This window comes from Pseudopipra pipra, chromosome 2, assembly GCF_036250125.1.
Source record: "Pseudopipra pipra isolate bDixPip1 chromosome 2, bDixPip1.hap1, whole genome shotgun sequence".
NCBI classification, from domain to species: domain Eukaryota; kingdom Metazoa; phylum Chordata; class Aves; order Passeriformes; family Pipridae; genus Pseudopipra; species Pseudopipra pipra.
In genome coordinates, this window is record NC_087550.1 from 45,396,671 (window position 1) to 45,408,561 (window position 11,891).

At 46.7% G+C, this 11,891-nt stretch overlaps 1 protein-coding gene across 1 annotated transcript; it reads left to right on the plus strand.

Moving 5' to 3' along the window:
• Window positions 1–816: 816 nt before the first annotated feature.
• Window positions 817–4,100, plus strand: SAP18 (Sin3A associated protein 18). Its single transcript, XM_064645343.1, has 4 exons — window positions 817–947; window positions 1,180–1,289; window positions 2,825–2,947; window positions 3,618–4,100. The coding sequence occupies exons 1-4, from the start codon at window positions 834–836 to the stop codon at window positions 3,772–3,774; spliced, it is 504 nt and encodes a 167-aa protein (XP_064501413.1). The 5' UTR covers window positions 817–833; the 3' UTR covers window positions 3,775–4,100.
• The last annotated feature ends 7,791 nt before the right edge of the window (window positions 4,101–11,891 follow it).

Consider the following 11,891-nt stretch of genomic DNA (forward strand, 5'->3'; position numbering starts at 1 on the left):
AGGCAATGAATGGGCCCATGCTGACATACTAGAAATTTAATTTAAACATCATAAGAAAAACAAATTAACTTCTTTTTTTCTTTTTAACTGTGAGGGTGACTGAGCACTGGAGCAGGTTGCCCAGGGGTCTCCATCCTCGGGCATACTCAGAATCCACTCAGACCTGGCTGTGAGCAACCAGCCCTTGCTGATCCTGCTTTGAACAGGGGTGTGGATCAGGCAGCCTCCTCCACAGCTCCCTCCCAGCATCCGCAAATCCGTGAGTCCCTGATATTTGCTCATTGTGCACCTGCAAGCACATACACTTCTGCATAATTTTACAGCAAAACTTAGTTTCTCCCTTGAAATGAGAAATAAATTCACAGCACCCGAGGAAATAATCTACGTGTAAATTCTGTGAAACAAACGAACCCCTCTTCCCTGCATTCTGCATAACAAACAACTTTCAACACTTGAAAAGAAGCTATCGCATTAGAAACACGTATTATGTATTTTTTCATATATGTGATATGTTCCCACCTATTTCGTGAGACACAACCACAGACTCAAATTTAACCTAATAGATCATCTCACTCGTGGAAAAAACCAAGACTGTAAATGCGAAGCCTGGGCGTTTGATCTTTCCCTGAATGCAATATTAGGGGGAAAAAAAATACATTCTAAATATGACCTACCCCTAATTTACTTCATTCGACTGCTAAATACAGTGATCGATCGCACTGTTCCCGGACCTCAGACACCCCTTTAAGCCCATCCCCTCACGCCCAGGGAGGTGCCCCAGGGCTGAGGGCGGTGCCCCACAGGGGCCGCCCCTCCCTCCCTGCTCTCGCGAGATGGGCGGTGCGCGGCGGGACATCCGGGAGCGGCGGGGCAAGATGGCGGTGGAGTCGCGGGTGACGCAGGAGGAGATCAAGAAGGAGCCAGAGAAGCCGATCGACCGGGAGAAGGTGTCCGGGTTCAGGGTGGTGGTGCCGCGCCGCCTCTCCGGCCGCTCCTGGGCGCGGCGGGGCGGGCACCGGTGGTGCGGGGGGGAGTGGTGAGGGTTTGACGACGCCGTGAGGCCGCGGGACGGGGAGGCGGGGGGGGGGGGGGGGGGGGGGAGGCGGGGCGCGGGACGGGCGTGGCGAGCGGCCCCTCATCTCCATCCCCGCGGCCCCTCACGCCCGCCTCGCCCCGCAGACGTGCCCGCTGCTGCTTCGCGTGTTCACGACCAACAATGGGCGGCACCACCGCATGGATGAGTTCTCCCGCGGCAACGTGCCCTCCAGCGAGCTGCAGATCTACACATGGTGAGTGACGCCGGATCCACACCCGTCGAGGGTGCGAGGGGAGCGGGGCTTCACGTGGTTGGTCCTCGGGTGCCGGAGGGAGTTGGGTCTCCTTCCTCGGAGAAGGAAGCGTTGGGGAGGGTTTTGCTGCCACTGGAGTAGAGCGGTTCTGGCTGTGCCTTGGCAGCCGAGAGGGGCGTCCTTGGGAGCACAGCTTGGGCTGAGCGGTCCCGGCTGCACACTGAGGCTTGGTGTGGCTAAATTGCCCAGTTACGGATGCATGAAATCAGTGGCTTGTGCTGTGGCCTTGGTTATCGCAACGGATCTGTTCAGTGCAGGGGTTCTCCCCTAGTGCCTAAATTTTGTTCCAGCAGCCCCATTTTTCCAGTACATGTAGTTGTCCCAGAAGACTTGGAACAGATGTGTGAATGGTTTGTTGGTTTAAGTCTTGAGAGCAGAGTAATGTGATTATTTTTGCATGGTCAGATAGCAGTGTTTTAACAGAGAGCTGCTTTTTATTACTTTCAAATTTATTTTGGAGAACTGCTTTAGTCTCTGTTGCACACAGGTTTTGTTTGTAGTGTTTTGAAGAATGCCTTTGAAAATGAATGATGCTCATTTTTAAACCTTCTTTTTCCTTCATGGTATCTGGCATGGTTATAACTTGTGCATCGTGGAGTTGAATGAATCCATTTTTGTGGCTACTAAAGCTTGCAGTTCTAATTTACTTCTAAGTGGGATTTATGGACTCTGTCCAGACTGTTGGTGGTGTCTGAGCTGTTTGCCATCTGCAGAAGTCAGAATGGGCATTGTCTGTCAACACACTGCCCCTTGGTTGCCTGAGGCTCAGAGTGACTGTACAGTCTGTATAATTACAGATGCTTTAGTTGTGATGATTAAGTCCTTTTGTACTTGAAATTCTCGAAATGAGCTTTATCCCTGCTGTGGTTGAAGGCTGGGAAGAGGAGTGCTGGCTGCTAGGGCAGAAATGGAAAACTGTTAATTTCTTTCTGCTTTTACATTTCCACTAATATTCAATAAACTATTTGAATATAGATGTCAACTTAGGTGAGGAGACTCTTACATTGTGCCTTGTATAAATGCATTAATGCATTAAAAAAATAAATAGACTCCCGCTGTTTAAATGGTAGCTCTTCTTAGAGAACTGGAAAAGCTGATGTTGAAATGTATACAGAAGTGAAGAGATTTGTCTTAATACCGTGGTAAATCAGACACTAGGTGGAAGCTACATTTGCGTTAGGCTGTGTTGTACAGTAGGCAGTGAATTCTCCAGGTGTTATAACCAATAACTAGAGTGACTTCATGAGACTTGATTGTTTGATCAAAACGTGTTGTTTCTCCTGTGGTGCAGTTGTGAAAGCAGAGGCTCCCAGTGACGTTTCAGATCTGACTTTCGGGTGTGGATATTGAGTGTGCAAAGGCAAGGAAACATATGGTTGTCACAATACATTGATTCCATCTTAAATGTTTTGGGAAGCTTTTTTTAGTGTTGCTATTGAGAACATGAAGCACTTTGGTTTGTTTGTTCAATCTAGGATGGATGCAACTCTGAAAGAGCTGACCAGCTTAGTGAAAGAAGTTTACCCAGAAGCACGGAAGAAGGGCACACACTTCAATTTTGCAATCGTTTTTACAGATCTCAAGAGGCCTGGCTATAGGTAAATGGCATTTCTTCTCTGGGTTACTATTAGATTTTGGGCACCAGAGCAGTAAATTATTATTCATTAGCACTGATTTTCAAGTTCAGAACCGATATACCAGACTTTTGAAGTTCTGTATGACAACCACCACAAACTCTAAATTGTGCTTGGTGACCATCCCTGTTAATGTGTTCCCAAAACAGTGGATCCGTGTGCTTGAAGGCTTTGGTTGCTGTATTGGCGACCAGCCGGAACACCGACCTCCAACTGGAGGTAATGCTTTGTTCCTGGTAGGTCTTGCACCTGAGTTACAGCAATGATCTTGTTGCAATCTCTCTTCCAAAATGGCATGAGCTAACCTTTGTCAGCATCCAGTGGATATACCCTGCTCTGGAATCTGTGGTGTCTTGTGCTGTGTCTGTATGGGGCAAGGGATTCTTGCTAGTATTATAACAGGGTAGAAGGTTCCCCCACCCTCTGCCCTGTCAGAAAGAGAATTTGGTGTAGCTTTTCTTGGTGCATGTGATTCTGCAGAGAAAAACCCCAGCGTCTTGTGTACACAGCAAATGCCACCTAGGGTGCAGAGAGTGGTGTGAGAAGGGGTTTGTGAGCCAATACTGTTCCTGTTTTGGACACCTGGAGAGACTGGCCACTGATCACTAACTTGCCGTTCCTCTGCTGCTCACAGGGTGAAGGAGATCGGCAGCACCATGTCAGGCCGCAAGGGCACAGATGATTCCATGACATTGCAGTCTCAGAAATTCCAGATAGGAGACTACCTGGATATAGCAATCACTCCTCCGAATCGCGCACCTCCCCCATCAAGCCGCATGAGACCTTACTAAACTATTGCTTCTTTGTATGATTACACGTTCTGTTTATTCCTACTTGCTGTTCTAAAGCAGGCTTCTTTTTTCGCTTTTGTTGCTAAGCACCTGAAAACAAAGCAGAGCATCAGAAAGGAAAGTTAACTCTTAAACCTTAACTTTTAGTTTATTTGTTTAGTAGAAACACTTATTTTTAGCAGCGCCATTATCCTGTCCCTGATTGTTGCAGTTTGAATAGTAAATTAGTGTGTCCAATGTTTCAAGACTTCCATAAAATATGACCAGGAGGATTACAGGTGGTTCTGTAGTACTGTCTTGTTTGGAATAAAGATTGATGTTATTAATCTTTTGATAGTGTGGTGGTGTATCGAGGCTCGAGGTTCTGTGTTAAAAGTTACCAATGAAGCTGGGGGTTGTTGAGAGTTTTTAGCAGTCAGCTTTTAGAATCTGAAAAATGGAGGAGGGGGTAGCTCAGGGGTCTCAGTTGTCCGTGGAGAAACTGGGCTGTGGGTTTGTGTGGTGTTGCCTGGTATGTTCTTAAAGGAGCAGGATGAAGAAGGGGCATTTCCCAGCAAAACAGTGCAGTATGGGGAGGATGGGGCCCATGGCTTCTTAGCTCGACACTTGCCAGTTTCTTCTGTCCCTGCAGGGGGAGATGTTGAGACACACGGGTGCCTCTGGTCTTTCGCTGACCAGGAGCATCCAAGTGGTCTGGGCAGAGCCAGGCACTTGGTTCCTGCACATTGAGCCCCTGTGTGCTCAAAGAAAGGCAAGAGCAGGAGTAGAAGCCATAGTTGCTCCTTAGAGCCTTCACCTTCCTTACTTGAGGCCTGAGCACAGTGTGCAAAGTGTTCTGTCTGCTGAGGACAAGGCATGCTTTGTGTCTTGAGCTGGGATCTATATGTATTCATTTTTTTTTCTCTCAGGAGTCCCTTGGTGCAGTACAGCCTGGGGGTTTTAGGTTCAGTTCTGCCCATGGCTTACTTTTCTGTCCTCCTTCTCTGGCTTCTAAGTTAAGGAGTTGCAGTTTCAGCCTTCATGAATGTCTCTCATTAGCAGAATCACCTGTGTCTGAGTCACTTTCCCCTGAAGACTGAAAAGTGTTCCCCAGTTTTTTAAAGAGAGCTCACAGAAATACACTATAAATGCTGCTCATAGAGGACTGCACCTGGAAGTGGCAATGGAGTTGCTCTAGTGTTGCCAGAGTTGGGATGGATGGGATGGTTTGCCAGGATACAGTCACCTCTGGTGTGAGGTAGAGGTGCTCCACGATACTGCTGCTGTGAGGAACAGTTCAGTGACTTCTGTGTCACCAGGGGCAGGCTTGGTCAGGTTTGGGAACCCTGACAGCTGCCTGCTGCCTCAGCTGTCTGGTGTTTGGCACCTTACAGACCTGCACAGACAGAAGAGTGAAGACTACTGCCAAGTGGCCTCACTGACTGCCACAGGGCATCCTCTGTCCTGCCGAATGAGTGAGGTGAGCACTGCAGTAACTGGCACATAATTACAGAATTGTACAGCTCCCATCAAAGGCAAGGACAGGCCTGCCATTAGGAGTATGTAGGAATATGGACATTTCCTCATTTTTGGGTCCTGGTTTTTGCTTTAATTGCATTTAAGGATAATTCTCGAAATGTAGTCATTATATAAGGCAACAGCGGCAAGTAAGCCTGTGTCAGTGACTCAGCTGCTCTGGGAGGCAGCTTGGCTTTGCTGCTGGAATGGGAGACATGGCCCAGTGAAGGCTTGTGGCTGCTCAGCTGGCAGAGAAAAAGAACACCTGGTGGCTTTATATGTGGTCGCCAGTGAAGCAAATTCACCAGGAAATGAACATGTAGAACTGCCTTCAGTAGCAAATACTACAGCTTGACTGTTCAGGTGAGGAGTTCACCTTCCCTTGACTGCCAAGAATCTATAAACTTCAGCTGATCTCCCCAGCTTCTTTGGGATAAACACCTCAGGAATGAGATTTGCCCTCAAACACTTGCACTTCACACAGAAAGGTGATGCAGAAGTGGAGAGAGTTCAACTTTTTGTGCCTATTATGGGAAAAGACACTTGAGAGCTCAGCGTAGTACAGGTTAGGAGTTCCCTACATCAAAAATCCATTAGGCAATCCAGGCCAACGACAGCAGCTGTGAAAACAGACAGCACCAGGGTACAGCCATCCAGATGTGGCAAGAAGTGAATGGGAAGTGAAAGCTGTCACCTGCTGAGCTCCTACTGCACAGGAGGGAATTCACAGTGAATTGGGTTTGTCTCTCTCAAAGCTAATATAAAAACTGAAGGATATAAGTCCCTAAAAAGAGCAAAATATGTAGAGCATGGTCTCATGATCTCAAAATTCGTTAACAGTGAGTAATCTTGTATGCCCAGGAAGTGGTGTAGACAACATTACATCCAGATTTGTCAATCCACATGATTTTCTCTGTATGCAGCAATTTGATGAGGAATTTTTGTTCCTCATCAAGGCAGCTGGATGACTTTTTCCCTTTTTTTTTTTTTCTTGGATGCTTAAAGGCATAACAGACACAATTCTGTTTCATGTCTGCACTTTCACCAGTAACCACCCTTTCCAAAGCTTTTTGTCTCCCAGCTGCATAAGACAAAGAACAAGGATGACAGCTTTCAAAAAAAAGGCTTCCTGGCTTTGACATTTCTTAGCGGTAAACCCCATGAACAACAGCCAAGACAGCTCTCACCTCCTGCCCAGGCCCTGCCAGGGATACCACACTTACCTCACCTCCCTTGCAGGTGTCCCTCCAGGCCTCACCTTATCACTGTCCTTCCTCAGAGGGCTATTTTTCTCTGCCTCTAACCGGTGACACGTATCTGAACCACTCCTGCAGGTCTCCAGCCCCTGTGTACCCTGGCTCCTCTGGCTGCAGCAGCAAGACCAGTGAGCTGGGGTCCCTGGCAGCGCCAGGAGAAGCACTGCACGTCCTGCCTGTGGGATGCAGCACAGTCAGATGGACCCAGATACAGGAACTGAGGCAACATCCCCTAATTTCTCCTTTTTTACCCTCAGTAGCACCTACTGGAGGCTGCTCTGCTCCCATGGATGGGGCTTCATGTTCCTGTGTTCCCTCTGGTATGTGTTTCCTGTGTGTTTCCTGTGTGTCCAGGTTTGGCGTGTCATGAAGGACTCTCTGCCATGCTTCCCCAAGCAAACTTGGTTCTTAGAACTACTTTTTCGCCCCCTCATTTTATCCACCTAAACCAATGCTTTTTTCAATTTAATAAACAGGAAAAAAGGTGTATCGAAAATGCTGGTTTTTTTCCACAGCAAGAAACCCCCCCACTGTTACTTTGTCACATTACAGGAATACTGCTCCTGCTGTTTATCATTAGCCAGGCTTTTCAGTTAGATGGTGAGGAAAAAAAGATTCTCTTCCCCATGCTCAGGCCTTAAATTAAGGGTTCTGTTTTCATAGTCTCCTGATTTCATCACCTCTCCACCACAGGTGTAGTCACACATACGCACATATGTACAGGAATGCACTACAACCCCAGGGGTGCAGCCCTGGCCTTCCCTGCAGTGGCAGCACAAGCCTTTTAAAAGTTCTTCTGTGGCACTTTAGGGAGAGACTGACTGTGTCTCTGGTGGAGGAACTGGTATGGGCGTTAATTACCTCTCTAGTTAAGGAGTGAGGACAACTCACTCACACACTTTGTCAATAACCTGGGCAGCATCAGGCACACTCCTTCTTCCAGCACCGTGTTTGCCTTCTGACTGGAGCAGTTGTGGAGGCTTACATTTTCCTTTACAACTCTGGTCAAAAGCAGAAACAGGTGTGAAGCAGTAGGAAAATATTAAGCATTATCAGCAAGTTCTTACTTTTGTAATGGAAAGCATGGAAAAACGAGGAGGTCTCCAAAATCCTGTTGTGTCAGAGCAAATGAATGACAACAGCTATGCTAATGTTCAAAGAATGAGTAATGCAACAGCTAAGGTGCACCCTACCAAAACCAAAGCAATCCAATTACCTGCTGTTGTTGTCTCAGCCCTTGTGCCTGGACATTACAGCAGCAGATCAGCTGGGTTTAAAAAAAAAATAGCCTTGTAAATCAGCCATGTGGTGTCATGCACAGCCCATGCTGTGCCTGGCCACAAAGACCCATCAGTGGTGAGGAGGAGGCTGGTGTACCGGGGCAAGGCCCAAAAATGCCTAAAGACTGGGTTCAGAGGGGCTAGGGTGTTTGGGACCCTCCCTGGGGTATTTCTAGTCTCACAGGCTGAGACTAGACAGGCTGACAGGCTTCAAGTAGAGACATCCTGGCCCAAAAACTCACTTGACCTGTTCAACACTCAGCAAGAAAATCCGGTGCACTCAGCAAGTGACAGCTTCAAGGGTGCCTCTGGGTGAGCTCCACTGAGTGCTGGCTGACGTGTGAGTTCTCCACACTGTGTTTCAGGCAAACACAAGTTAGTGTCTTCAGACTTGAGGAGACTGGGGGTGTCTTTAACAGGGGCTGAAACTGCGCCTTGCCCAGGCTTTAGAGGACAGGAGGGGAGAGCCCCAGTAGTGGTTGGTGAGGGATTTGAAGAACAGCACCCATCACGCAGCAGTCCTGCACCAGCCCCCGGCTACCTGCCTGCTCAGCTGGGGCTGTGTGGACTTCTGTCCTGGGGCCTGCTGGAAAGTGTGCTGCACTCCTGCTGCCTTTGGCTTAACCACTGCACTGGAGGGCAGGAGGCCTATGCTAAGAAAGGGAGAAGGGAAGCACAGGCACATACATCCTACCAGCGCCACAGCAGCCCACGCCAGTCAGGAACAAACCACACCACCCTGCACCTACAGGGCCCTCTTCCAAGGGCGAGATTTGTCCTACCAGCTCTGTTCCCTCCAGCCCAATTTATGCACAACCACCCAAGCAGTTGACCCAGGGAGGGGGGAGTTTGTGAGAAGAAATGTTGGGTGCTGGGATGAAGAAGAGGAATTGCTTTAGCTGCCACTGAAGTGCTCATAGAGAAACAGTGTTAGGCAACCTTTCCAGAGCAGCTGGACAGACAGGATACAATTCACCCAGGCAGGGAAGGAGGATGTCCCGGCTCCCACTCCCCCATCCTTTCCCTTCTCATGCCTCAGCAACTGCCAGTACCTTTGCAGGCAGACAGTGATTCGGGTCAGTGCACAGTCCATGAACAATTTAATCTTGGAAAACAGTAATTAGTTCCTGGTGGTTGGGCAAGCAGGAATGGATTCCCCTGCAGCCACAACTGCAGTGACACAACTGACAACCTATGGCGTGGGACCTGCAGCTGGGGTAAGAAAGGTGGGACCACGCAGACTGCCTTACAACAATTGCGTAAGCAATCGTTAGGAAACACAACCACAGGGCTTGAAGCCAGGAATACATTGTGCCAAAAACTATGGAAGCATTTGAACACCTTCCTGTTGGGTATTCTGCAAACTATGCTTTGCTTGGTCTCTCCCCAGGAGAAGTGCCCATGTAACACAGCATCTTCTTCCATGGACATTTCCCATGAATGTGCATTTGTGCTACTTAAAACTCTTCAATTTGAATTAGGCAAAACAAGATCAAAGAAATTCATGGATCTGGTCAGCTCCCTACCATGATGTCAACTGCCCCTTTGTAATACTAGGTATTACTGTAAGGACAGCATGAGGTTTTACATTTAAGTTGACAGATAATATAGCCAGCACCAACCAATATCTTCCTGATAGAAAGTTGTATTCCTGTGGACTAACACACATGTGATTCCATAGTGCAGCCACTGGATGTTGTCATTGCTCCATATAAATGCCACAATTTCTGTATTACTGTCCCATGGGGAAACAAGGTACTCCCAAAACAGAAGGCAGATTCAAAATCAGCTACAGCTGTTGATGGAGCACATGAAACTACCATGAGTAATGGAACATCTAAATAGTGAAAAGAGGGAACAAAGCAAATATTACATTTTACAGAAAATTTAAAGTGTCCATGGTGCTTTAAAAAAACAAGGAAGCCTGGAATGTAGTTATTGCTCCAGTGATTTTTAAAAACATCCATAAAAGCACAATGGGCAGCACTGAAAGCAATGCTTGTCAATTATCCCTTTGACAACCATCTGGGAAGTTTGATTTCACTTCAAGAGCTGTAACTGTGTTCAACCTTAGGCAAAGTATTTCCCGGATAAAAAAGCACTGACCACCTTAAGGGACTTCCTTGGCAGAACTATTGAGAGAACTATTCTTTGACAACAAATGGGATTATGGAGAGAAGCTTCTGTTAGCTGACACATTTGATATACTTTAAAAAAATAAAAAAAGATTAAGAACCACAGAAAATGAAAGAAAATGCTTTTTTGTTTACTTCCCCGATGTCCTTAAAATACTGAAGTGCAATGTTGCATGGGATTCAGTCTTTCCTGACAGCCGGCTACTGCTAGAGGATGTGACCCCATTGTCACCCTTCCCTTCCATCTGATCTACCACTCACATGGGCAGAAGCAGAGCTTGAGATTACTGTTGGGAAGGACAAACTAGAAGAGAAAACAAAATCAGTTAGCCTTTCAGTGTCTTGGCAAATGGAACAAATCCACTGTAGAACTGCACAGCCCCTAGATTATGTGCGAAAGAACTGGGGAAACAGCCTCTAGTGGAAGCAGCCCCCAGCTAAACTAAATAAAGCACAACACAGAACTGAGTCAATTTTGCCTGTTTTCAGGTGATGACCGTCTCTCACTGAACTACTGCATTTGCTACTTATTTAGCTACTGTTTATCCAAACTGTACTTTCTGACAGGCCAATGCTGTTAAGAGGTTCATCCTACAACAAACCAACATGTAAATTTTAAGTTCTTTTGCATCATTCCCACTCTGACAGGTTATTACTTTAGTGTGCAGCAGGACAAGCCTTTCTCCAGCAGCAACACTGGCTTAACTGGAGTTTTACCCTCCTCCAGCCCCATGGCTACATCCTTGGTTGTTCCAGTATATCAGACGGCCACCTGTGTGAGAGAACTGACCTGAGTAGGAAAAAACCAAGAACATAAAGCAATCCAGTAAACTTTCTCTCCCCAGCTTATTTGGAATACAGATCAGTTTCCAACAGAATCACAGAATGGTTGGGGTTGGAAGGGACCTCTGGACATAATCCAGTCCCACACTCCCTGCTACAGGAGGTTGCACAGGATTGCATCCAGGCAGGTTTTGAACACCTCCAGAGAAGAAGATTCCACAGCCTCTCTGGGCAGCCTGTTCAAGTGCTTTCATTTGTCATTTCCCTCCCCTACCCCCAGTACTCAAACTACTCTTTAGGCCTTCCTGAAACCTAAAAGGTTGTAAAAAGTGAAGCATGACAAACTCAAACTAGCTTTTGTTTTGCTGCTCTGATTATATCTACCTCAGAGCAATGCTCCTCGTATAAAAAAAAAATACAAGTACAAACAATATTATGTGTATTAGGGTAATATTGTAGGCAAGAAAAACAAAACCAACTAGTAAAACTTCATTTCCAGATGCCAGAAAGTCTCATGCCTGTATCATGTTATAATAGCTTGAGCAGATCAGAAGATTTTTAAGATTTCAATCGCCATATTGAAGATAATTTCTTTCTCATAGTATTAATTGAATCCTTTTAATATTAGTTAACGAAATAGCTATGAAATATAGCAGAAAATGTTAACAGGCAAGAAGAATGATGCGAGTGGCTTACAGTGAGAAGCCCAGCACTGCTAGGTACAACTCCACGGTTCCCTAGGGGAGGAAAAGACAGCTGAGTGCTGAATTGTTCTCAAGTTTAGGGGAAAGACTTCTATAAGCCCTTCCGTGAATTTTGTTAGTTGCAGGTAGGGGGAATACAGCAAGGCCCAGGACAGTAGAGCTGCTTGTTCCGTTTCACATTAAAGGAGTCTTTCAGAATATCTGACTTGCTTCGGGGCAAGAAAGTAGCCATGAAGTACTGTAGGGGGAGAATTAAGACTGTGAAACACTTCCTGCTTAGTGCTGGTAAATCTGTCTGGCTGAAAGACTCTTGCTCTGCAGCAGAATATTTTGTACCTTTCCAAGGCCACGAAATTCAGGACTAGAATCCATACCACCATGTGGTTTTAAAGATGCTGGAAGCAGGTTTGGCCTTCACTCTCTGAAGGAATTGGGTAGAACAAAGAAGTGTTTCAGAGCAGC